At 39.9% G+C, this 27,012-nt stretch overlaps 1 protein-coding gene across 1 annotated transcript in view; it reads right to left on the bottom strand.

Moving 5' to 3' along the window:
• BCO2 (beta-carotene oxygenase 2) overlaps positions 1 to 18,543 on the bottom strand; it is a 44,650-nt gene extending 26,107 nt beyond the window's left edge. The window contains exons 1-6 of the mRNA XM_020989752.2: positions 18,280 to 18,543; positions 9,974 to 10,178; positions 9,569 to 9,780; positions 9,233 to 9,348; positions 7,699 to 7,801; positions 477 to 605 (exon numbers count right to left, since the gene is read on the bottom strand). Coding sequence (XP_020845411.1) covers positions 477 to 605; positions 7,699 to 7,801; positions 9,233 to 9,348; positions 9,569 to 9,780; positions 9,974 to 10,178; positions 18,280 to 18,364 — 850 coding nt within the window. The 5' untranslated portion in view covers positions 18,365 to 18,543. The remainder of the gene's footprint in view (positions 1 to 476; positions 606 to 7,698; positions 7,802 to 9,232; positions 9,349 to 9,568; positions 9,781 to 9,973; positions 10,179 to 18,279) is intronic.
• Positions 18,544 to 27,012: the final 8,469 nt, after the last annotated feature.

The following is a 27,012-nucleotide window of genomic DNA, read 5'->3' as shown; positions in this document are numbered from 1 at the left end:
CTTCCTCCCCTCACCCCCTTCTGTCTTCCTCTTCCTCCCTTTTTTTTTCTACTTTCTTATCTGCTACCTACTCCCATTAGAATATAATCTTCCTGAGAAAAAGGATGATCTTGATGCTTGTATTTGTATTCTCATCACTTAGCACTGTTCGACACACAAAAAAAATGCTTGTTGACTGAGCAGCCCGTTACTAAGCAGTTATGTTTTTGAAGTTGTGGGTTTTTTCCCCCTAATAGAGATAACTTGAACTGAGTCTCACACATCCATCCAATCTTCTTTATGAATAGAGCACAGAGGGTAATGGGCCACAGTGAGGACTGTCTGAAATACTAATGGTGGAGTAGAACTTAGGAACTTTGCCTTGTTAACCCTCTGCTCCAATCAATTATGCTAACCAAGCGGCCTATGCTACAATGACAAATGAGGACCAGCAAGGTCTATTTGCTTATTATTGATTTATTTTTCCTTGAACTCACCAAAGCTGTGGTAATAAGAAGGTTTCATCTTTTGGTCAAAAGGAATGGAACATATCACTCGAGCTCCATGGATTGTCTCCTCGAGGTCCTCTTTCTGAGGGGGAACCTGGATAACATTATAGCAGGAACCTGGAAAATGAGAAGGGTCATCTAAAGAGCAATGCTCATGCCAGACCAAAAGCTTCAACACTCCCTTGGACCCTAGGCAAGTAGTTACATGCAATAATTGAAACCTTTATGTTTCATGAAGAGAAGATTATATACAGTAGGCTTGGAAATGGAAGATAACACATACTCATAAGAAAACCAACCAGCCTGATAACTGTAACTCAGAATTCTTTTATAATGCTGTATGATAAATACTAAATTTATATTCTAAAATCGTTTCCTTGGCGTTAGAGTATAGAAAGCAGGTTGAGAAAGAACTGCGTTAACCTGTTGAAACGTTTCTCATCTCTCTTCCTTGATAGCAGCAGCTGTCTGAATACGAAAATAAGAGCTGGATATTCAATTCAATACATTCCAATTCAACAGGCATTTCCTGAGCACACACTATGTCATTCAGTCAGTCAACATGCTTTTCTTAAGCGCTTCATAGGTGCCAGACGCTGTGCTAAATGCTGGGCATAAAAAGAAAGGCCAAAATAAAAACATTCCCTGCTCTCAAGGAACTTACAGTCTGATGGGAGAGACAACATGCAAATGATTATGTACAAACAAGCTGCACACAGGATAAAGTGGAAATAATCAATGGAAGAAAAACACTAGAATTAAGGATCAGGATGTTTTAACAAGTAATTGGGGGAAAATTTTTATGTGTCTGTATATATGTATGCATGTATATATGCATACATATATATATGAAAAAATTTTTAAATTAAGCAAAAAAAAAAAAGATCAGGAAAGCCTTCTTGTAGAATATGGAAATTTAACTGAGACTTGAAGGAAGCCAGGGAGGCCGAGAGACAGAGATGAGAAGTGACAGAATACCAAACATGGGAGACAAGCCAGTGAAAATGCATGGAATCACTTGATGGAGTACCTTATTTTTTTTAATTTAATTTTATTTTATTTTTAGTTCCAAATTATCTCCCTTCCCCTATCCCTCTCCCACCCATTGAGAAAACAAGAAATACAAAACCTATTACAAATATGAAGTCATGCAAATCAAATTTCCACATCAGCCATGTTCTGGGAGAAAAAAATCAAATAAAAGAAATAAAGAGAAAAAACATTCTTTGGTCTACTCTCTGAATCCATCAGTTTCTATTAGGAAGTGAATAGTAGTTTTCATCATGAGTCCTTTGGAATTATAGTTGATCGTTGTGTTGATCAGAGTTACTAAGTATTATTATATAACTTTTCTTTATCTAATATATATATATATATATATATATATATATTAGCTTTACAACATTGCTGTTACTGTGTAAATTGTTCTAATAGAGTGGCTTATTTGAGGAACAATAAGGAGGCCAATGTCACTGAATCTCAAATCTGGGAGGGGGGCAGAGAAAGAGAGGCAAGGGAAGGGAATAGAGCATGAGAATACTGTCTGAAAGGCAGGAGGGAGCAATGTCTGAAGGGTTTAGAATGACAGGATTTCATCTTTGATCTTAGAGGTTTATTGAATAAGGGAGTGACATGATCAGACCTGCCCTTTAGGAAAATCACAAATTGACAGCTGAGTGGAGGATAGATGGAAGTGAGGAAAGCCTTGAAATAGGGAGACCAAATTTGAGGCTATCTGAGTAGTTCAGGAATGAGATGATGATGTTCTTTAGCAGGGCCGTAGCAGCGTCAGAGGAGAGAAGGGTTTATATCCAGCAGATGTTACAAAGCTAAAATTCACAGGCCTTGGTAACAAGGGGAAGAAGGAGGTTAAGAGAGAGACTGAGAAGTCAAATTTTATACCGAGGTTGCAAACCTAGGTGAATGGGAGGGTTGCAGTACCCTCAACAGTCATAGATAAGTTAGGAAGAAGGGAGGATTTGGAAGGAAAGATAATGAGTTCAGTAGTTGGGTTTGGGACAAGCTCGAGCTTAAGATGTCTAGGAGACATCAGTCTGACATGTCCAACAGGTGAAGTTTAAGAAGAAAACAAGTGATGGGCACCGTGTATGCTAAGCAGTGAGGGTACAAGGGTAAAAATGAAGACATGAAATGTGTAGCAAACAATAAATGGGCCAGTCTGGCTGAAATGCAGAACTCAAGAAGGAGAAGAATACAAATGTGCCTGAGAAAGATAGATCGAAACCAGATTGTAAAAAGGCTTTAAGCGCCAGAGAGAGAAATTTGTAATTTATCCTGGAAGCAACAGGAAGCCACAAAAACTATTTAAGCAGAAGATTGACATGGTAAGACTTGCACTTTGGGAATATCACTTTGAGGACTGTATACAGGATGAATTAGAGAAAGTAGAGTCTAAAGGCTGGGAAAGCAATTAGGAGTCTATTGCAGTAGTCCACACAAGAAGCAATGAGTGCCTGAGATAGGGTGGTAGCGTGGAGAAAAAGGGATGGATGCAGGAGATGTGGAAGGAAGGAAAAAGCTTGACAATTGGCTGGGTATGGAGGGAAGAGGATGAGAGTTGAGTCAAAGATGGAGGCAGCTAGATGGTGCAGTGGATAGGGCACTGGCCCTGGAGTCAGGAGTACCTGCGTTCAAATCCAGTCTCAGACACTTAACACTTATTAGCTGTGTGACTCTGGGCAAGTCAGTTAACCCCAATTGCTTCACTGCCCCCCCAAAAAAAAAACCCAAAAAAGAGTCAAACATGATTCCTGGGTTATGAACCATGGGACTGGAAGGATAAAAGTGCCCTTGTCAGGAAGAGGGAAGTGAGGAAGAAGGGTTGTCTGAGAGGAAAGACTATGAGCCCCATTTGGGGCACATTGAGTTTGAGACACCTATCAAATTCAAAACGTTCATGGGCAGTGGGTGAGGCAGGATTGGAGTTTGGGGAAAGAGAATCAGCATGGATACATAGATCTGGGAGTCCTCGTCTACAGAGAGTTGATCATTAAACATTTGAGAGTTGATTATTAAATATTCACTGAGGAGAAGTCAAATAAGCAAAGGGAGAACCAAGTGAGAAGAGTGTCATGAAAACCCAGAGGAGCCAGTATCCAAAAGAAGAGGGTGGTCAGCAGTATCAAATGTTGGGGAGACATTAAAAAGGATGAAGAGTGAAAGGCCATTGAATGATAATTGACATTTACATAGAACTTTAGTCAGTCAGTCAACCAGCATTTATTAAGTGCTTAGTGTATGCCAGGGACTTGGACTAAGTGCTGCGGATGCAAAGAAAGACAAACAAACAAAAAGGTAGGTATTAGAAGCATTCACCTCAACTAATGAGGAAACTGAGGCTCAGGGAGATTAAGTGATTTGTCCACGATAGCTCAGCTGGCAAATGCCAGAAGTGGGATTCAAACCCAGGTCTTCTTAACTCAGAGTCCGGCCCTCTGCCACTCTGCCTGCCTCTTGACTTGAACACAGGTCACACCCCTACAATGATCTCTTTAAAAAGAAAAAATATTCATAAGTATGTACAAGATTTATATAACCAGAGTTGGGGAAAGTGGTATTAGGAAGAGGCAGGTCAAATATATTTACAGCAACATGAAATACACAATTGGAGGGGGGGGTGAATTCAAAGGACCCTGATGCAAGCCTACAGAACAGTAGAACAGAACAGCTGAAAGCTGACAGGAGAAGAACCAGGTATAGCAGCATCCTTCCACCTGGCCACGGATTCAGTAAACCCTTTGTAGAGTTCACAGCAGAGAATAATTGCTAGCATTTATACACCACTTTAAGGCTTGCAAAGACTTTCTTTGTGTTGCCTCATTTGATTCTCACAAATACGGTGGGAAGTAGGTGCTATCATTATTTTTATTTTACAGATGAGGAAACTGAGGCAGACAGAGGTTAAGTGACTTGCCCAGAGTCATACAACTAGTATCTGAGTTAGAATTCAAACTCAGTTCTCCCTGATTCTAAGTCTAGGACTCTGTCCACTGCACCACCTACATGCCAAGAACAAAGTCAAAGGAGGGTGACCAAAGTGGAGGCACACTGCTTCTTCAATGTCAAAACATACAGTAACAAAAGTCATATAAGTAGACCAGTCTTAATGCAAACACTATTAGTAAGTTTAAATGTATGTAACAAGACTCGGGGGGGGGGTGGAAATCTAGCTTGGGATGTCAGCTCCATTCAGTTCAAATCAATAAGCAAAGCACAAACTCTTATTAAATGCCTACTGTTTGTAAGACATTGTACTAGGCACTATGGATACAAAGATTGTCAGTGCCTGTCACTAATAGAAAGATGAAAGCAGACAATAGTTGTCTCCTTCATCAGATTAGATTGGAGCTCCTTGAGGACAAGGACTGTTTTTTGCCACTATTTATATCCTCAGTATTTAGCATGGTTCCTGGCACTATGTAGATGTTTAATAACACATAATAAGTACTATAAAAAATAATTTGTTGACTTGAAAAAGGAAAATTCAATTTCTATTTTCTCTACCAAGAAGGATGATTTTCAAGCTGGTAAGGAAAGAAAAAAACAAAATGTTAAATAGGAAATCAAAATCTAAAATAAGGAGATGGAAGAAAAGGCATCTCTGCTGTCACAGAGCCCAGACAAGCTACATCTCAGGCTACTAAAAGAATTTACAAATGGTATTACTGAGTTGGTTGTCTTTGAAGAATCATGGTAAATGGTCAATTTCAACCTAGAAATGTGTAAAATAATGGATTTTCTGAAAAGAAAATAAGATGGGTATTTTTAAACTCTAAGTCAATGAGCCTGGTAAAATTCTAGAAATAATTATTAAAGGGATGCTTCCTAAGCTCTTAGAAAGGAAACAGTCACCAAAAGCCAGCAATAGCTTTATTAAGGGCTAGCTATGCCAAACTAACCTGATTTCCTTTTTTGACAGGGTTACAAACTAGTAGATCTGAGCAATGCTCTGGGTTTCAGCAGGGCATTTGACAGTCTCTCACAATATCCTGTGGCACAAGCTATAGATGTGGGCTGAATAACAATACAGTTAGATGTATTTGGAATGGATTAAATTACAGCAGGCAAAGAATTTTGTTAAAGTAAATATAAACAGCTTAGCGGGCCATTGCTAATAGATGAACTCTATCTCTGGTCCTATTCTTTTAGTATTTTTATCAGTGATTTAAATGAAAGTATAATAGGCCGACAAGCATTTATTTATTATGTGCCAGGCACAGATAGAATACTTATTAAATTTGAAGATGACCCAAAGCTGAGAATAATGACAATAGCTAACACTTACATAGCACCTTAAGGTTAGAAAATCATTACTTACATTATTTCACTTGATGCCCACAACAAATCTATGAAGTACAGGATTTGTTATCCCCATTTTACAGATGAGGAAAGTGAGAGGCTACATTACTTACCCAAAGGAAAGTAGAGAGTAATATCTAAGTAAAACACCGCTTCAAGAAACTATAAATGACAAAAAAGATCCTCTCATTTTGGGGCTTATATGAGGATAATACCAGAAAACTTGAATATAGCTGGGGTTTAGAGACAGAAAAAAAATTTAAGATACCACTCAGATCTCATTTGAAACCCATTAAGGGATACTACACAAAATAATACTGCAAATACCGGGCCTCCCATTTACTCTCCTCTAACAAGTATATATATACACCCACACACCCACACTCACAGCCCACACCACAAGCATAAACAAACATGCAGATCTGCACTGACTGGTAGGTAGAAAATATCCACCATAGATATATGATACACATACAGTACTCCATATTATACACACACACACACACACACACACACACACACACACACACACTCCTGACCTACAGAAACACAAAATATAGACCTCAAAGCTATATGTCTTTCTCCTCAAGTAATGGGATTCTAATTTTATTTTTGTATGGCTAGCACCCGTTGTAAGAACTTAATAAATTATTGAATTGAACATCTATGCACAGAAAGATATAAATGCATCCATTAGTGAGGGTTGTTGTTCAGTCATCTTTCACTCGTGTCTGACTCTACATGACCTCATTAGGGGTCTTCTTGGCAAAGATACTGGAGTGGTTCACCATTTCCTTCTCAGCTTATTTGACAAATGAGGAACTGAGGCAAACAAGGTTAAGTGACTTGCCCAGGGTCTGAGGCCAGATTTCAAATCACAAAGATGAGTCTTCCTGACTGCAGGCCCAGCACCCCATCCACTGCATTACCTAGCTGCCACCAGTGAAGGACACAGTCACAAATATATACAGTATGCCGAAAGTTTTAGTGCAGTTTGAAATTTTAATAGCTTAAAACTACACTAAGCCTTTCGGCACATATCATATTATCTCATTTGATCCTCACAACAACCCTGTGAAGTAGATGTTATTATTTGTCCATTTTACAGGTGAAAAAGCTAAGGCTCAGTAAAATTAGATAACAAGACCAGGGACACATAGGTGGTAAATGTTCAGTCTGAGACAGAATTCAAACCACATTCTTCTGAAACCAAGTCCTGAATGCCTTAAGAGAATGAGCAAGTAGTTGGATAACTGGCAGAAGGCAGGCAGTAAAAATCCCAATAGAAGGTTCAGCAAATAGCTGTTGCTTAGTAAATATTGAGTAATTTCCTGAGATAGTGGGTAAATATGTGGTTGTAAGAGAAAAATGTATACACGAGTAAGAAAGCAGTCAGCCGAATAACCACAGGATGTCACTTTTATCACAGCTTTCTTTAAAATTTATAGTTGCAAGTCATCTCAAATTTTATTTCCACCTAAACATCCAGGACACAGGTCCTGGAAAGCTCTCTTCCATGCATGTGGTCATCAGGACTGAAGGAAAATGGTCAAAAAACTAAGCCACAAGCAAATGACACCTCTCGAGGAAGGAGCGGGTGAGGAGGAAGGGGAGGAAGAAAATGTATATGTTGATAGTAAGGAAAATGCAAAGAGACAACCGACTGGTTTCAGAGGAATACCACTCTGAGAAGTGACATCCTTTAAGTAAAGGGCTGGGAGTTTAGAGAGTCCTTTCAGAACCTCCTCCATAGGAGGGTGTACAATTGAAAATGATGGTCTCCTTTCCCAAACACGCAGTAATTCATTTACACATGCCAACCAGAAGAGGGAAGGAAGCCTGGGGAACCAGTTAGCCCAAGTAATTTCCGAAGACTCCTATTCCCATTTACCATGTGGTCCATAAGAGTTCCCCATGTTGTAAGTAGTCCCATCAGGGTCATAATGGGGATGTGCGGTTGCTCCATTCACTGCAACAAATTTGCTCCAATCCACCTGCAAATTAAAGTATATCAAAGATTTGTTTTTAATGTTTTGACAAAACGTTTGCTAAAAACTGGCAAAAAGGTCTTTAGAAAAGCCTTTATGTAGAGTCTCAAAAACAGCAGGGGTGTGTGGGAGTATGTGGGTGGGTAGGTGGCTGTGGGGGGGGGGGATGTGGGTGTGCGTATGTGCTCTTGAGAGCTCCGACAAACAAGGCATCCCAAAAGTCTTAGTTTAGTTTCAAGCTATTGGGACACACAGGAATACATGCACACACGCACACACACACACATCAGGAAGAGGGAGGGAATAGAAAGATGGATTTAGCATTAGGAAGACTTCAGTTTATGTCTTGCCTCTGACACATACAGTCTTGACTGTGTGATCCCGGGTAAATCCTTTAACCTCTCAATGTCTCACTCAGTTCTTTAAGATTACAAGCTGAAGGAGTCTTGGCTTTCTGTACTGGTAAAGAGAGAGTGTCATGTTCTTGACACCAGTAAAATCACAGACCCAGACCAAGTGGGCAGGTGGATATATAAATTTAAATCTCTCACTCTCACACACAAACATATCCCACTTTCTGAGAGACAGGTCAAAATCATTTTTGCCACTGAAAAGGTGAAACCTAAATACCAAAAAAACCCTGTATTTGACTTCTCCAACAATGCAGAACTCAAAATTCAAAGCCATAATTACAGCTCAAGCATTAACCAACATAGTTTGGATTGACCTAAACTTCTATTGAACCAAGATACCATTTATGTGGAGGCATATGTGGAGGTCCTGCACTACCTCTGAATATGATGTAGACCAGACTGTCTAAGAGCATCGCTCTAGGCAGGGGTGTGCTGGCAAACGTTTAACAACCAGTTCTCAGGGTGGAGAAGGGTACAAAGGTCACACTTTTAAGTTGAACTTACACTATTCTCACTTTCTCCATCACTGTTAAATCTAGACAATCAACATAACAATAAATCAAGCCCTCACGTGCAGCATTTGCAGTTCTGAAGTGTAAATGTGCACACTGAAAATTTAACAATCATGAGCCTGTACAAGCTGGCTCCAGCAAACCTACCCCACTCCCACCCCCACCTCCTTGTTTCTAGGCTTCCCTGGAACCACAGCCCCAAGGACCAAAGGAGAATCTCATTGGGAGAGGGAGGCAGCAGGGCTTGAGGGAGCATCAGAATAACCTTTTTCCTTCCATTCCTCCCCCGTCACTGAGAAGTAGGTTACTCTTGTGTCCTCCAGATTTAATAAAGTGTTTATCATCCCAGAGCATAATCACGCTCATCAGCTCAGGGAGGCCTGGCATGTTGGACCAAAGCTCAGTCAAGTTTAAGGCTCCAATCTCTTATTCAGTTGTCAGCTACCTCCAAAGCTCTTTTGGAAGGAAGAAAATGCCAGCCTCTCATTTCTCACTCATGACTGACACCTCACCTTTTCTGTTTTTTCCAGGGTCTCAGGATCCACTTTATTCATGTAGTTGGTCTCAGTGCTGATGTAGTAATCACCCTTGTACCTCACACAGTTGACATTGGTATTGTCTGTCATGGCTGAAAATAAACCCAAGATCCACTTAATACAGATAACTGCCCTGTCTCTTTGCAGTGGGTCTTAAATATAGAGTTGAAGGGTTTAAAAAAACCACCAACATAGTTTCAGGGACCCATAAAAATCATCTTTGGAATTTATAACTGCACCAATCATTACAAAGAATAACGATTAAAATACTAACACCAAACACTGAAAATTCTAAATGTAAAATGTTCTTACCAGGGGACTCAAACTTTGACATGAAGCGCCCCAAAACACTCTTGCATGGATCAGGCAGGGCCAGAGTCCCAAATTCTGAGATTATAATCCGGTTGTTAACGCTGTTGATCTTATAGGTGTCACTCTGCAGAAACCTGCTTTTGTATGTCACAGCGCCCTTCTCCATCCTGAACTGGTGAAGCAGAGCCATGCCATCAAACCAATGGTTGTACCTTCAACCAGGAACACATCACAGTTATCAATAACATCAGTGAACTTGCTGTAGACTAAAAGGATAGGGGAAAGGGGTGGGGAGGGGTTGTGTAGAGTTTCAAACTGGAAAAATAAGTGTTGGAGATTTAAAACACAAAAGGGCCTATTGTAATAACAATACAAATGGCTTTCCATTCTCCAATCAGGGCATACTTTTCCTTTCCAAATTCAAATTTCCCAGGTCCTATCCGAATCAGACAACCGTTGAGCCACTCGGGAAAATGGCCTTGGGTCCTGGCAGGGATGGACTGAGGGGTCTCCTCTACGGTGGCTATTAATGAGGCGATACATTGCAGACCCTTTCGGTCACTGAAGGTTACATGCTTCTGTTGAATATCTGGCAGATAGTTCTTCAGAACTATGGGAAAAAATAAAAGCACAGAAAGTCTTCATGAACCAGCTATAGATTAGCCTTTCCACAGAAAGAAGGCCTAGTTGTAGCACAAGAAATATAAAAATGTCCAAACTTCAACCCCGCCAGATATCCCCTTTAAATTCTGTTTCTTTCTCCCCTCCTCTCCACTCTAATATCAGAAACAATCCAATACAATAAGCATTTATCAAATGTTTACTATGTATCTGTCATTGGGTCAGTTCCTGAGCACACAAGGACAAAATATGGAACATTCCCCACCCACATGGCACTTACATTCTCCTTGGGTGAGATAAGAGAAACAGTACAAAAATGAGTAAATACTCATTAAGAACAGAGAGAACTGGGAGTAACAGAAAAGGCTTCCCACAAGAGGTGTGGCTCCCGTGGGATGGAACCTCTGGGGAAGCTGGGAATTCTAAGGGGCAGAGGTGAGAAGGGAGCGTTCCAGTCTTGGGGAACAGATCGCACAAAGGCATTTGGGGAGGGGGAGAGTTATGTTGCTGTACAGGAGATGGAAAGTCAAATTTGGAGAACAGTAGCAAAAAGGGCTGTTTGGCTAGAACAGGGAATAAGTGAAGAGGAGGTATATATGGTATATTAAGGTAGGCTAGAACCAGATTTTGAAGGGCTTCAAATGACCACACAATTCTTTTTCCTTTTCTCCTTAATGACAAGGCTCTAATCCAACTATTGGCGATCTTTTGACTTTAGAGAATTAATCGTCTACTAATTAATTCAGGGCTTTACCAAGGATGACTAACGACCATTTGCCATTGGATAAGCAATAGTTATGTCTATCTGAATCACAGCTTCTTAATCTGGAGTCTGGGAACACACACACACACACACACACACACACACACACACAATTCAATTTCAACATAATTAGTGTTCTTTGCCATCTCATGAATTTCATTTTATGCATTTACAGCATGAATGTGCAAAGGTCCACAGGCTTCACCAGACTCCATGACACAAAAAAGGCTAAAGACTCTTGATCTAAATAGATGATTTACATGCTATGAAGTATCAGCTGTGTTTATAACAATATCATGAAGATAATCAATAATTTGTACTGAATAATTAATAACTAGTTTCCCCCATTAGATTGTGAGCTCCTTGAGAGCAGGAACTGTCTTTTGCCTCTTTTTGTATCCCCAATGCTTGGCCTACTTCCCAGCACATAGCAGGCACTTAATAAATATTTACTGACTGACTGACTTGAATTTTGTCCTAATAATAATAATCATGCCTATTCAATATTTAATAATCCACAAATCTGTGGCTCAGCTCCCAGCACAAATGGACTCCTCTCCCCTGAAACCTCCTCCAAGTTTACATTAAACTTAGTGATATGTAAAACTACCATGTTTATAAAGTTACATATGGTACCTCAAAAATCTTAGTGCAGTTTTAAGTTTTAGTACTTTTCATTTTTAATAAACATTAATAGATTTAAGCTTTAATAGCTTAACGATGTACTAAGACTTTTGGAACACCCTGTATTTTAATGGTATATGAATTCATCTATATGAGCTTATCTGAGAGGATGTTATCCTCAATTAGACTATGATGGTTATATGTGTGGCATCCAAAAAGCCTTAGTCCCATGTAATCCCATCTTAATAGCTGGTGAATTTGTGCCTTCTTTTCCATCCTCATTATCCTCCATATAACAGGACTTCCTGGATTATTACAACGGTCTTCTATCTCTTCTCCCCACATTCAATTTAATTCAACAAGCATTTATTGAGTCCTATAGTTGTGTCAAATTCAATGTGTCCAAACAAAGCTTATTATCTTTCTGGGGGAAAGCCACTCCTCCTGCAAACATACATTTTCTGTAATGGAGGAAGTGAAAAGTTCTTTTACTTTTACACCCTCTCTTGGTAGTCTCATCAGCTCCAATGATTATCCTATTAGCAATCCTATTCTGTTGTTGTTTAGTCGATTTTCAATCCAACTTTTGGTGACCCCATTTGGGGTTTTCTTGGCAAAGATACTGGAGTGGTTTGCCATTTCCTCCTCCAGCTCATTTTACAAATGCGGAAACTGAGGCAAACAGGGTGAAGTGACTTGCCTTGTGACACACAGCTACTAAATGTCTGAGGCCAGATTTGAATTCAGCAAGATGAATATTCCTGATTCCAAGCCCAGTCCTCTATCCACTTCACCACCTAGCTACCCATCTTATTATCTAGCCTTTCATATTATTTCTACGCAGAGGACTTCCAAATCTACATAGCCAGCCCTCTTGCTGTCAAGAACACCATCATCCTTCCTGTTTCCCAGGTTCATGAGTGTTATCCTCAACTCTTCCATCAGTTGCCAGATTTTCACATCTCTTGCTTCCATTACCTTCTCTTCACTCACACAGTCACCAGCCTAGTTCAGATCCTCAGCACCTCTTACCAGGTGTGGTGCAATAGCCTAACTGGTCTCCCTGCCTCATACCTCACTGGAAAAATTTGTCAGGAGCTCTCCTCCCAAATTCCACATTGAAAAAAATCAACTCAAGGTATCCCCCTTCTCTTTTCCTCTGCTCCACTCTCAAAGAATTAGGGGGCCTTTTCCTTGCCAACACCATCTTCTCTACATGGACCTTTAATCCCATCCCCTCCTATTTCCTATGGAAACTCACCCCTTTGATCATTCCTTTTCTTTCCCAATTTTAAACCTGTCATTATCCAATGGCTCCATCCCTGCTTCCCAAATACATGTTCAAATCTTGTTCTTTCTTAAGGGGAAAAAAAAAAAAACCTTCCTAAAAAAAAAACCCTAGCATCACCTCAAGCTACCATCATATATCTTTCCTTTCTTTCTCAGCCAAACTCCTAGACTACATTTGTTGCTCCATTTTCTTACCTCCCAACAATTTCTTGACCTTTGCAATTTGGCTTTGATCCTACCACTGGATTAAACCTACCCTCTTCAAGGTCACCACTGATCTCTTTATTGCTAAATCTAATGATCTTTTCTCAATCCTTATATGGTTTTCTCGGTCAGTCAGCAGTTTTTGACACTACTATTGACTATGTCCTCCTTCCAGATCAGGGGTTCTTAACCTAGGGTCTATAGATGACATAGGACTCTATGGATAGACTTTAAGGAGTCTGTGAACTTGAATGGGAAAACTTATACCTTCATTTTCACTACTTCTAGATGAAATTTAACATTTCTTTCCATTATCATTTTTTTAAATAGTATTCTGAGAAGAGGTCCATCGGCTTCACTTGCCAAAGAAGTCCATGGCACCAAAAAATGTTAAGAACCCTAGTTCTAGATACTTTGACCTCCCTAGATTTTTGTGATGCTTTTTCCTTGTTTCTCCTCCTACCTATTGGACCAATTCTTCTCAGTTTTCCTTGTAGAATCATCATCCATGCCTCCTCACCTCCTGTGCATTGGTATACATCAGTGTCGTGTTCTGAGCCCTCTCCTCTCTCTCCATACCTAATCCCAATGGTCTTATCAGCTCCCACAGATTCAACTATCATATCTATATAAACGACTCCCAATTCTCTAACACAGAATTCTAAAACTCCCAATTCTCCTCCATAACCAGCCCTCATCTCTCTCCTAAGTTCCAGTAACACATCTCCTACTTAATAGGACATCTCCATTTGGATGTCCCGTAAATACTCAACATTTCCAAAACAGAACTCACTCTCTTGCTCTTCAAACCCACCCCTCTTCCTTAGTTCCCTATTGTTTACCAAAGATACCACCATTCTTCCAGTCACTAAGGCTTATAAACTAGGAATTATCCTTAATTCTTCACTCACTTCACCCTACCCCACCCCCATATCTAATCAGCTGTCCAGTCTTCTTGCTTCTACCTCTCAATATTTCTCACATGCATCACTTCTGTCTGCTCATCCCACAACCACCCTACTTCAGGCCTTCATCACCTTTCACGTGACTATTGCAATAGCCTCCTAATTAGTCTCCCTTTAGCCTGTCTCTCCCTCATGCAAACCATCCTTCAAACCTGTTAAAGTGCTATTTCTAAAGCATAAGTGAGACTACGGCACTCCCTTGCTCAGGATGATGCAATTGCCTACTGCCTCTCAAATCAAATATAAATTTCTCTGTTTGGCATTTAATGCCCTTCAAAATCTAATAGTGTTTCTAGGCTTATTACTTATTACTCCCCTGCACATTCTTTGCTCCAGGCCACCTGGACTACTTGCTGTTCATATATACAAAAATACATTTCCCTCCTCTATTCCTATGCATAGAGTGCTCCTCATACCTAGAATACTCTCCCTCTTCACCTCTGCCTCTTGAAATTCCTACTATCAGGGAGTGCCACCTCCTTCAGGTAGCCTTTCCTGATTCCTCTCTAATTGGGAATGCCCACCCACAACCATTTGCATTTATTGTTTCATATATATGCTATACTGAATTATCTGTAAATATGTGTATTATTAGGGGAAGGCAAATTGCTCAAGGTCAAGGAGTATCTTACTTTTATATTGTTAAACCCAGTGCCTAGCACCGATAGGTGCTTAATAAATGACTGTAACAGAAAGTAAGGTCAAAGATCTGGAAGGGTGGGCCAAAGACACGTAAGATCCTTTTAAATGCCAGGCTACAGACATTGTATGTTATGCCAAAGATAATAGGATGACACTAAAGATTCTTGAACAAGGAAGTGACATATTTGTACCTATGTTTCATGAGGATGCTTTGAGGGTTTTTGGTTTTGGGGTTTTTTTTTAGTTTTGTTTTGTTTGGAAATTGTGCAGAGTATGGACTGGAGAGTTTTAGTGGCCTACAATCTCAACCAGAACCAACAGTGTGATATAGTGCTCCCAAAAAGTTAGTGTAATCTCTGTGACTAACATGGAAAAGTTTTACATGACTGTACATACATAGCCTATGTCAGATTGCTTACTGTTTTCAGAAAAGGGGAGGGGGAAAATTTGGAACTCAAAGTCTTGTAAAAATTAAGGCTAAAAATTGTCTTTAAATATAATTGGAAAAAAATACAATTTAAAAAAGTTAGCGTAGTCTCAGTTCTTCTTTAAAAGAGTGTCTGTGTCATAGGCTAGGGCCATTATAGTAAGTTAAGTTCTTGGTACTATGTTTTAAGAAAGAGCTGCACAAGGTAAAGAGTAAGTAAGAGTGACCATGATGGTTAAAGGTCTTGAAATCATCTTTCCAGGCTCACTTGAAGGAATTGGTAATATTTAGTATGGAAAAGAAAAGAGGTGGAGGAGAGAAGATGGCTGCCTTCCAGTATTCTGTGGAAGAGGGATTCAATATGTTCTGACTGGCCCCAGAAGGCAGAACCAGCAGCAGTGGACAGAAATGATGGAGAATTTAGGGTTAAAGTAAGGAAGAAACCACCCAACAGTTACAGCTGTTCAAAAGGGAAACAAACTGCCTTGGAAGCTGGGAGGTGGCGTCTCACTAGAAGTATTCCAACAGGCTTGCTGACCAACTGGCCAATGGTAGAAGAGATTCCTGTCTCGGTAAAGGTTGGTCTAGAGGCTCCCTGAGGTTCCTTTCAATTCTGAGACTGAGTAACCCTGCTAAAAAACCTTCAGAGGCTCCACATTGTCTCTGAACAAGCTAAATGCTAGACTAATGAGGGAACCTGTAACCTACCTACCCTCCTATGCATTGGTGTACCCCAATACTGTGTCCTGGCCCTCTTCTCTTCTCTCTCCACACCCCATCTCAGTGGTCTCAGCAGCTTCCATGAAGCGCCTGGTTTTTTTTCCCCACAATTCCCCAATACATAAATTATAATCCAGTCAAACCGGCATATTTATCATTCCAGGAAAATGCCTGTACACTCCTTTACTGTGACATTCCCTCTTCCCATAATATCCTCCCCTAATCTCCCTTTCTAGAAATCCTATTTGTCCTTAAAAGCCCAGATCAAATATCATCTCTTCTTTGGAGCATTCCCTGAACCCATAAGAGTAGGGAGCACATCCTCCCCAACTCTGTAAACTCTGTAAACACCATAGTGCCTAGTACAGCGCCTTGCACATAATAACCTCTCAAAAATATTAATTATATTGTTTTTGAAAACATTGTGCAGCATTTATCTGTATAATTTCTAAATGCTCAAAGTCTGCCTTTGCCTTCTGCAACAGTACATTTTCACAGTTCTGAAACTATTCTAGTTGATCTCATGCTGACACACAGTAGGCACTTAATAAATGTTTATTTATCATAATATATTATGTACATATATAATATAACATAGTACAATATTAACATTTATATATATGTATATAATTTGTTTATTTATATATTAAGAGGTAGGGATCCTCCTTCCCCTTACTCGTGTGCATTCTCTAAGGCTCTTTCCTTGACCCTCTTCTCTTCTCTTTTCTCTCTATATTCTCTCCAATCACATCGACTCTCATGGCTTCAATTCAGCCTATACAATTCTTCATAATCTTCATGTGTTCTTCCCCTACCTCCATATCTCCCTAGGGCTCCCATACCTGTTAGCTCTAGTTAACTGCCTACTGGACATTTCCACTTGATTATCCCACTGGCACCTCCTACTCAATTTGCAGAAAAGCTGACCTCACCATTTCCCTTCAATCCTGCTCCCTCCCTCGATGTAGCAATCTCTGTTAATTGATTCACCATCTTCGAGGTCCACCCAGGCTCAGAATCAGTCATCTTTTATTATTCCTTTTTCTTTACCTAGCTCCCTTCCAATAAGTTGCTAAATCCTGTCAATTCTACCTCTGAAATATGTTTAGCACCCACCTACCCCCTCCCCAATTTATACGGCCACCACCTTTGTTCAAGCCCTCATCCACTCTCCCCTGGACTAGCATCAAAGTTTTAAGTGATCACATTACCTCAATAATAGCTCCTTTTAAGAGCTGTCAAAATTAGCTTCCCCATGCACATTTCCAATCTTATAACTCCTCTACTAAAAAACCTTCAGTGATTTCCCAGAGCACCCACAATAAAATATACACTTCTTATCTTGGCATTCGAGACCCCCCTCCATTTGGCTCCCAATCTCTGTTTCCCTCCTAAACTCACACTGCTCTTAAGTACTCTCAGTCCAAGTCTCGTCTAGTCCCCTGGACTCTGCTCACACTCTTCTCTTCCTTATCCCTCTCTTTCTCTCAAAGCCCAGTTCAGGGGCTCTATCTTCCAGTCATCCTTCCTCAAACCCCATTGCTGGATCTCTCCAGCAATTTCACTCTGGACTTCTCCTTTACCTTTGAATGCAACCTTACACTTATCGTGTGTAGTAAGGTTCTTATTCTCCACTCTCACCTAGCAATTCATTTTCCACCCCCCACTCCACCCCCATTTAATTACGAGCTCCGTGGTGGCAGTTTTATTTCATCTTTGGCACTGTGCTTAATGATACATGGCAGGTGCCTAACAAACAAGTAGCAACTACTTAACGCCTCTTTTTGTATCCCTAGAGTTTAGTACAGTGCCTGGCACACAGTCGGCCGCTTAATAAATGTTTGTTGATTGATTAGTAATAATGCATAATGGGTGATTAATAAATATTTGTCAAGCTTCCTCAGTGGCAACACAAAATAAACAGCTGTAACAAAAACAAAATGCAGTAACAAGGCAACATGATACAGTAACAAATCAGGTTCTGCACTTGGCCTTTACGTAGCAGAATCAAAGTTTGCATTAGCCCTAAAAAAAATCGTGCTGTTTATTTTTTTTTAATTATAAAACACTGGTGCGATCTGATTATGAAGTTTTATCCCCACTGGAAGCCAAAGAAAACCACTTGCAGGCTGTTAAGAATGACATTAAGAACACACTTAGCTGAGGATGCCTATCCCTGAAGGGAAAAAATAAAATATTTCGCTGTATAAGCAGGCACCCAGACCCTCTCCTTCCCCTCATCTTCTCACCGCCCCCACCTCCCAGCATTCCCATCCCCACTTCGTTTCAGCCGAAGTCTTTCCTCCAGCCCCGCCCACTGACTCCTAAGCCTGCAGCCCACTGGAATCTGGGCCTGGCCCGGCACGAAAAAAGGGAGGAATCTGCGCTCTGGAGTTAGAGGGATGATGCCAGGGGGTGCCCTCCAAAGGGCAGGAGGAAGGGGTGGAACCCCTACCTGGAATCCGGCTAGCTAGAGAAGCGAGGAAACGCCCTAGGATGGCAAACACGCCTGCGAGAGCACAGAAGATTTCGGGAAACATTTCGCATTTGATTCTGAAGCTAGATCCGGGGTGTCAGCACCCTTGGCTGCTGAAACTGGGTCCCGCGGAGCGGACCTTGAGGTCGGAATGTTCCCAGGGCAGAGGTTAGAGGCACGGCCCTGGGGGCGGAGCGTCAAGTGGCCTTTAATCTCTGATATAAACACCGGCTAGAGCTGCACCTTAAAAACAATAAAATCAACCAGAGAAACACTTGCGTTGAGCTTAAAACTGAAAGTATGCCATAGCTTTTTTTCCGAACTAGCTGATGAAAGTGTTTGTTTTGAAATATCTAACTACTAAACCCTAAAGCAAACATTTCTCTGCTTTACGACAGGTCTTACCTATTTGTGGACCAGTTCCTGCACGATCCACTCAATTTAATTCATTCATTGAGTGTATGAGGGTTGAATATAGTAGTTTGATTAAAAGAGAATTTTACACGTGGATCATCAGCAAGATACTTACAAGCCGCATTAAGATTATTAAATAAAGGGGGCAGCTAGGTGGCGCAGTGGATAGAGCGCCGGCCCTGGACTCAGGAGGACCTGAGTTCAAATGCGACCTCAGACACATAACACTTACTAGCTGTGTGACCCTGGGCAAGTCACTTAACCCCATTGCCTAGCCAAAAAAAAAAAAAAGATTAAACATACTCTATCTACACGTTAGAGTCACTGAAAAAAAAATTGCGAAGTCCAGGTTATGATGTATATGAAACCAAGGATGTTTTGAGGCTCAAATGAGAAAATGGAGGTTTGCACTTTGCAAACCTCGAAGCACTAAATTTGTTCCAGTTATTGTTATTATTAATTGTTATTATCTTACAGTCACGAGGTGATGACTTCTTTCCTTTCCGATAACTTGCAGAGCTTAAACAAAGTTTATAGAACAATGCTGTGGTGGGTTGGTAAATGTTTAACACCAGGTTGGGGGAGTGGGGAGATGGAAATGTATGCAAACACGTTTAGAAAGTGTAATCTGAATTATTAACACTTTCTTGAGTCTAGAAAAATCAACCAACAATAAATGAAGCCCTGATTTGCAGACATTGCTGATTTTTGAGGTGTAAATAAACATTCATATTGAAAATTTAACAATGGGTGCTTGCCAGCTAGTTAGAACTGGCTCCCCCATGTGGTAGCCTAAGAGGAAATCTTGTGATCAGAGCTTTCTACACACAATCCTAATGATCTTGATTTAGTCACTTCTCTCTGGGGCTCAGTTTCCTCAACTACAAAATGAGGAGAGGGGAGGGTATTAGATGATTTCTAAGGTCCTCAGCGCTATCTTGACCACAGATCTTGGAAAGAGTCACCTTAGTGTAGAGTCATAGGGTTGAAGATGTTCCTCCTTGTACCCCTGCAGTTTTCTTTAGCTGACTCATTTTCCTTCCATTCAAATTTGTAAAGTGACTTACTTTACATAGGATAATAGATTTAGAGCCACCAGGGACCTCAGAAGTCACCCTATGGGCAAGTCATTCTACACCCACTACATAATGCCTTCCAAGAGGGCAGGGCCCATGTATTATTTATATCTGAGTCTCCTTCAGAACGCCCATCATTTTACACATAGGGAAATTGAGACCCAAAGATAAGGTCACCCAGCTAGTAATTAACATAATTGGAATTGAATTAGCTTGCTAGATCACAATCCAGCTTCTTCTATTACATCATGTGTCTATGTCTTATCTGCTTGATATTACAAACATCTTGAAGGAAGGATGAGCTTCTGTCTTATTCTTTATATCTCCCAGAGCAGAAATGTGTTTCCCACCGCACTCCTGAGTACAGCCAAACCAAATTAAAATGTAGTTTCCATCTGATTTTAATCTAATGATGTACTAATACATATTATAACACAATAATAATATAGTGCTTACTATGTACCAGGCACTACGTTACTCTAAGACATATACAGCAAATTCCTTATTATGTGACATGTTTAGAGAATGTGTTGTTTAGTTAATCAAATATATATATATATTATATGCCTAAAACCAAATTTACAAAATATATAAACAATGAAATCAACTTATGCTGAAAACATTCAAAACATGTGTTGATCTTTCTTTAATGATTCAAAAGGCACTTGGTGACCTCCCCAGACCCCCTGGGGGTCTTTTTGCAGATAACACAGATCTGTACATTCAGCCCCAGGCTCCCCCTTCTCTGAACTTCAGTCCCACCTTACAAGGACATTTTGACATTTCAAACTACATGTCACGAAGACTTCTCAAAATGAACCTATTCTAAACCCCACCCCTCTCCCAGCTTCTCTTTGTCTGTCAAAGGCACCATAGCTCTTCCAGCTGTCCAGGTTCATGACCTTGGTCTTACTCTCAGTTTCTCACTCGCAGCCCATACATCCATTCAGTTAGCAAATATTATCTTTTTCCTACTCCCACAACATCTCTCCCATTCTGACCCATTCTCTCTTCTTGAATAGTCAGATCCTCTTTGTCTTCCATTGAAATTATTTCAGAGGGGCACCTAGGTGGTGCAGTGGGTAGAGTTCTGGGCCTGGAGTCAGGAAGACCTGAGTTCAAATCTGGCCTCAGTTACTACCTGTGTGACCCTGGGTAAGTCACTTAACCCTGTTTGCCTCTGTTTTTTCATCTGTAAAATGGGCTAGAGAAGGAAATGGCAAGTTACTCCAGTATCTCTGCCAAGAAAACCCCAAAATGGAGTTAGGGAGAGTCTGACATGACTGAAACAATTGAATAACAAAAGGTTATTGCGACAGTCTCCTGGTTGGCTCCTTGTGGTCAGATCTTCACACCAGTCCGTCCTCCTCACAATTGCTAAAGTGATGTTCCTAAAGCACAAGTCTGATCATGTCACTCCTTTTCTCAATAAATTCCAGTGGCTCCAGTTGCTTCTAAAATAAAACATAGATTCCTCCACTTAGTTTTATTAAAATCCTTCGCCCCCTTGCCCCAACCTACATTTCTGGTCTCTGCTGAACATACTCTCTTTCCTGGACTGTAATAGAGCAAATGTGACCGTTTCTCTGTTCCCCACATACTCCTCCCTCCATGCCTTTGCATTTGTCATCCCTGACATCTAGAATACCCTCCCTCCTCACCCTACCTCAGAGAAGCCCTCTCCTTCAAACTGCAGCTCGAGAATCCCCTTCCCCATGAAGCCTTTCCTAAGCCCCTCAACTTCTAGTTCTCTCCTTCTCAAACTAATTTGTATGTATGTATAGGTATTCTCCTTATATTTATACTGAATAATCATATGGATTGATTTTCTCTCTGATTCGAATGTAAACTTCTTGAGAGCAAAGATCACTTCATTCTTTGTCACTATGTCCCCAGAACCTAGCACAGTGCCTGGCACATAGTAGGTACTTATTAAATGCTTATTGATTGATGAGTTGATTGATTGAGAATCTTTCAGCACTTCAGTGTCACCATCACAAACATTAATCATAGATTTGAACTCAAATCCAACCTGACACTTACTAGCTACGTGACGCTGGGAAAGTCACTTAACCTCTGTTTGCCTCAGTTTCCTCATTTGTAAAATGGGGATAATAATAGCACCTGTTTCCCAGGTTTGTTGTGAGGATCAAATGAGATAACTGTAAAGCACTTAGTACAGTGCCTGGCATGTAGTATGCCTATATAAATGCTATTTATTATTATTATTTTCACTCATCAATACTGTAGCTGTGGGGAAAGGCACATTTACACAGAGATCTATTTCAAAGACATTTTGCATCAGAGTATGCAGGAAGGCAGACAGGTTAATGTCTCCATTCAAAGGTTCCCATTCAAAGAAGCCTTTACACTCTAATACTTTTCGTTGCAAATAAAATCATCAATTTTATAGGAAGAAATTGCTGGGGCCCCATTATAATCACTTGTGAAGGCAAGTGGCAATCTCAAATAGCAACAAAACAGAACCACACTTACAATGCTAGCCAAGAAACTGTACAGGGTGACCCTAAGGGCGTTATATTATAGCATCCTTTCTAAAAATGACAATGAGAAAGCAAAAAATGAAAACATGAAACATACTTTAAAAAAACTTATGTAACTAAATATTAACAGATCAGTTTTCAAAGAGAAGGATATTGGTTTAGCCTTCATCCTGAAGTTTCCTCCAACAGTGAAGCTCATTGGCCATCCATACCACCCCATCTTGTGCCATTCTTGTAAGTTCTTCCGTAAGTTCACCATAGAGGGTCCACAAATGTCGTAGACCTTTCTTACTTTCTCCGGACATTGAGAGGGTACCAATGGATCTCACGTGTCATTTCTTGAGCTTGCCACATGACTAGCCCATCTTTTTTTTCTCATTATTCAATTCTTTAATAACAGCGTTTACTCCTGTTCTTCAGAGTTCCTCATTGCCTCCTGTTTACACTTATTATGAATGAATGAAAAAGCATTTATTAGGTGCTTACTACATACCAATCACTGTGCTAAATGTTGGGGATCCGAAGAACAAAGTAGGACAGACTCTGTTCTCTAAGAGCTCACACTCTAATTGGAGGACACAGCAAAATTCAAAGTTCAGCCACAGGGCAAGTGGAAAGTCCTGGAAGTCCCCAGAGTGCCCCCCCAGAGTGTTATTCAAGTTTATTTCTTTGGAGACATGGGTTTCTTATCTCACTTCCACATAGCATTACTTGTAGGATGTTGGAATTAAAATAGATCAGGTACATACACACAAAAAGAAATCTGTATTCCCTGCTGCGCTTCATAAATGACACTGTCTCCCAAATCTGCATTTTCAGTGATTCTGCCTCATGCCTGGAGTTTTCTCCCTCCTCATCTCCAACTCCTGGCTTCCTTCAACTCTTGGCTAAAATCCTACCTTCTGCAAGAAACTTTTCTGATCTGTCTTAATATTGGTAGCCTTCCCTCTACCTCATCCTGTGCATAATGTTTGTACAGAGTCGTTTGCATGCCGTCTCCCCCATTAGACTGGGAGCCCCTTGAGAACAGGGACTGTCTTTTACCTTTCTTTGCATCCTCATGGTCTTAGCTCAGTGGCTGGCATGCAGTAGGTGCTTAATAAATGCTCATTGACTTTACTTGACATGACTTGCACTGAAGATCAGTTTTTAAAGCACTAAGGGCTGATTTTCAAGATATAGCAAAGAGAATTTGCCAAACCAATACAAAAAGATAACATAACTGTATTATTGCCAGAATGGTAGTTAAATCACTAACTGCTAGCTCATATGCTTATCTCTGCAAAAACCTTACAACAACAATCTAAATATGTGTATGAAAATATGAGGAAAAACAGATTTTTAAAAAATAATATTTTTCTCCAGTTAAATGTAAAGACAATTTATGACATTCTTTTTTTTTTTACAGTTTTTGAGGTCCACATTTTCTCTCCCCTTTCTTTACCTCTTCCCTCCCTAAGAAGTTAGATATAGGTTACACATGTTCAATCATACAAAACATATTATCATATTAGTCATGTTGAGAAACAAGTCACAGACCCAAAGGGAAGAAACATGAGAAAAATACAGAAAGTGAAAAATAGTCTGCTTCGATCTTCATTCAGACTTCATCAGTTCTTTCTCTGGAGGTGGACAGCATTTTTCATCATGAGTCCTTTGGAATTATCTTGGATCATTGTACTGCTGAAAATAGCTAAGCCATTCACAATTGATCATTGTACAGTGCTGCTGTTACTGTGTACAATGTTCTGATTCTACTCACTTCACTTTGCATGAGTTTATGTAAGTCTTTCCAGATTTTTCTGAAATTCACCTGCTCATCATTTCTTATAGCACAGTAATATTCCATTACAATTATATACCACAACTTGTTCAGCCATTCCCCAATTGATGGGCATCCCCTGCATTTCCAATTCTTTGCCATTACAAAAAGAGCTGCTATAAATATTGTTGTTCAAATAGGTCCTTTCCCCATTTTTAAAAATCTTTTTGGGAGATAGGCCTAGTAGTGGTATTGCTGGATCAAAGGACATGCACAATTTTATAGCCCTTTGGGCATAGTTCCAAATCACTTTCCAGAATGGTTGGATCAGTTCACAACTCCACCAATATCTCAATTTTCCCATATCCCCTCTAACATTTATTATTTTCCTTTTCTGTCATATTAGCCAACTTGAGAAGTGTGAGGTGGTACCTCAGAGTTGAAACAGGAGAATTTTGCAATTATCTTCAGTGACCACGTCTTCAATGTCAAACAACTCATCAAAAAGTCTAGAAGTAAAATCTTACAGTGATAGTTTGTTTATTTTTTAAAATAATATTTTATTTGATAGAGCAAGATAAAGGGGCTCCTTCCACAAGATATCTACCAGGCATATGTTAAAATCATGAAATTTTCATGATAGAAACAATCATAGGAATAATTTTTGTTCAGATAGCTGATCATCAATACTAAGAAAGGCCTGAAACAGACATATGTTCACCAAAGGTATCTATCACTGTCAAGGAGGATATCCTTCAGAGAATACAAATGGAAGAGGTGTTCTCTATAGATCATAAGGTCCTCTGAGGGTTCGTGTTTGTGAATGAGATGACATTGTGTTTATTGATCAGTCCCCAGAATAAGGATCTCCTCAATCAGATTCACAATCCCAGAAAAGGGATTGACTAAACAGTCCTCACAGGAGAAATCAAATGGTTAAAACTACTTATTTTTCAGATAATAGCATGCAGTTGAATGCAATCCACTGATTTAGTCCATAAGGACATATGTGTTAGATTTGCACTAGAGATGAACAGTGAACTGGACCCAGAACTGAATAAGAAGAAAGAGGCAGATCAGATCACATTAGGAAAACTGTACTGTTCAGTCAATGATCCTAAGCTGCTCCTTGACACAAGATGCCATCTTTTTGATGCCAATATATTCTTAGTGATGCAGTCTGCAAATCCTAGAAAATCATAATTTTTTTTAAAAAATCAAAATTTCAGACGACCCAAAATGTAATAGAGAAACATAGGATGAACATAAATCATCTCTGGCATATTTCCTATAATGAGTGGTATATGAGAAATGTAAGAGCTATCACCTAGGAAATATATGATCAGAAAAGAAGGTGAGCCAATAATGTAATTGGTGTGAAAGGCAATAAGATGACAACCTGAGTCCTCCACTATTAACCCACAAAATGTTAAGAAAAAAAAAGACTTAAAGGAAACCATCCAGCATGTTGGATAGCTCCTTAAAGAATGATTCTTGGGAAGATTTGGCTAAGAATCACACAGGAGGAGAAGGCACGGATGGGTTGTGATCTCTACCGTTCAAGAGAATATTCACATCAGTGAGACTACAGATCCATTGAAAGAACTGCTGTACTCACTGGACAATATATTAGAGCTGAGAAGGACCTCTAGGGCAACCCATTCATTTAACATATGGAGAAACTGAGGTAAAAAGAGGGTGAGTGACTTGTCCAAGGTCACACAGGTAATAAGTAGCTGAGATTTGAACTCAGGTACTCAGACTCCAAATGTGGCATTCTTTCCAGTATAACACAATTCTTCCCAATATGTCAAATATCCTGACAAAGTTTAAATTGAATACTGTCATTTTTTGATAGTTTGCATGATTCCTTTCTCCAGTTGATAGTGGGGAACATGGGGGCCATCTCTAATAGCCCTGATCTATGTCTTGCCACTGGACCCAGATGGCTCTGAAGGAGAAAGTGAGGCTGGTGACTTTGCATAGCCCTCCCTCACTTAAATCCAATTCACTTGCAAACCATAGCATCACCTTCCTGTTGTCATGGTCCTCTTCAAGACTGAAGGACAAACAAGTGGGAAACATAGACAATGAAATATATTTAAGTCTGGTCCAAAAGCTTTGCCAGATCAACACAGACGACCATAAATGTCTTCATATAATTAAATAACTGAATAGATTTTTCCAAATAAAGCATATAATATTATTAGGAGCGCTCCTTATTGCCAGAAAGTTCTAGGACGAAACAAAATTATACAAATTGTACTTTTAAATATATATTGCTGTGAAATGTACCAATTAGTTAAGTACTCTAATTTGTCCTAAATATACATTATGCCTTTTTTTTTAAGACTGAATCTCCCTATCTTACCTAGGAAGAGAGCTGCAGCTACTCATTGGCCCACTTCCACTACTATCAACAGGAAAGATTTTACCTGATAGGATAACAGGGCAAGGCACTCAAGAGAAATGGACAGGGTAGAGTTGAACTAGTTCACCAGTGGGTCAGGATGAGGAAGGGAAAAGAGTGTAGCCAGTGTAGAGGTGATGGCTTGGGATAGAACTGAGAAGTGAAGGGATTGGAGATCCTGGTGAGCACAAAGAATGGTTTGGTGGCTCTGCAGAGGTAGAAGTAGAATGACAATAGATTGTGATCAGATGAAAAAATCTAAAAGTTCATGGTATATGAATGTAATGGAATACTATTATTGTTCCATAAGAATGATGAGCAGGCAGACTTCAGACAAACCTGGAAAGACTTACATGAACTGATGCTGAGTGAAGTGAGCAGAACCAGAAGAACAGCAATATTGTATGAAGACCAACTTTGATAGACTTAGCTCTTCTCAGCAATTATCTAAGATAATTCCAAAAGATTCATGATGGAAAATGCTATCCACATCCAGAGAGAGAATTAGGGAGTCTGAATGCAGATTGAAAAATACTATTTTCTCTT

The sequence above is a fragment of the Phascolarctos cinereus genome, unplaced genomic scaffold (assembly GCF_003287225.1).
Source record: "Phascolarctos cinereus isolate Bilbo 61053 unplaced genomic scaffold, phaCin_HiC Scaffold_726;HRSCAF=1367, whole genome shotgun sequence".
Classification (NCBI taxonomy): Eukaryota; Metazoa; Chordata; class Mammalia; order Diprotodontia; family Phascolarctidae; genus Phascolarctos; species Phascolarctos cinereus.
The sequence above is the reverse complement of the archived record's forward strand: the minus strand, read 5'-3'. Positions and strand labels throughout refer to the sequence as shown.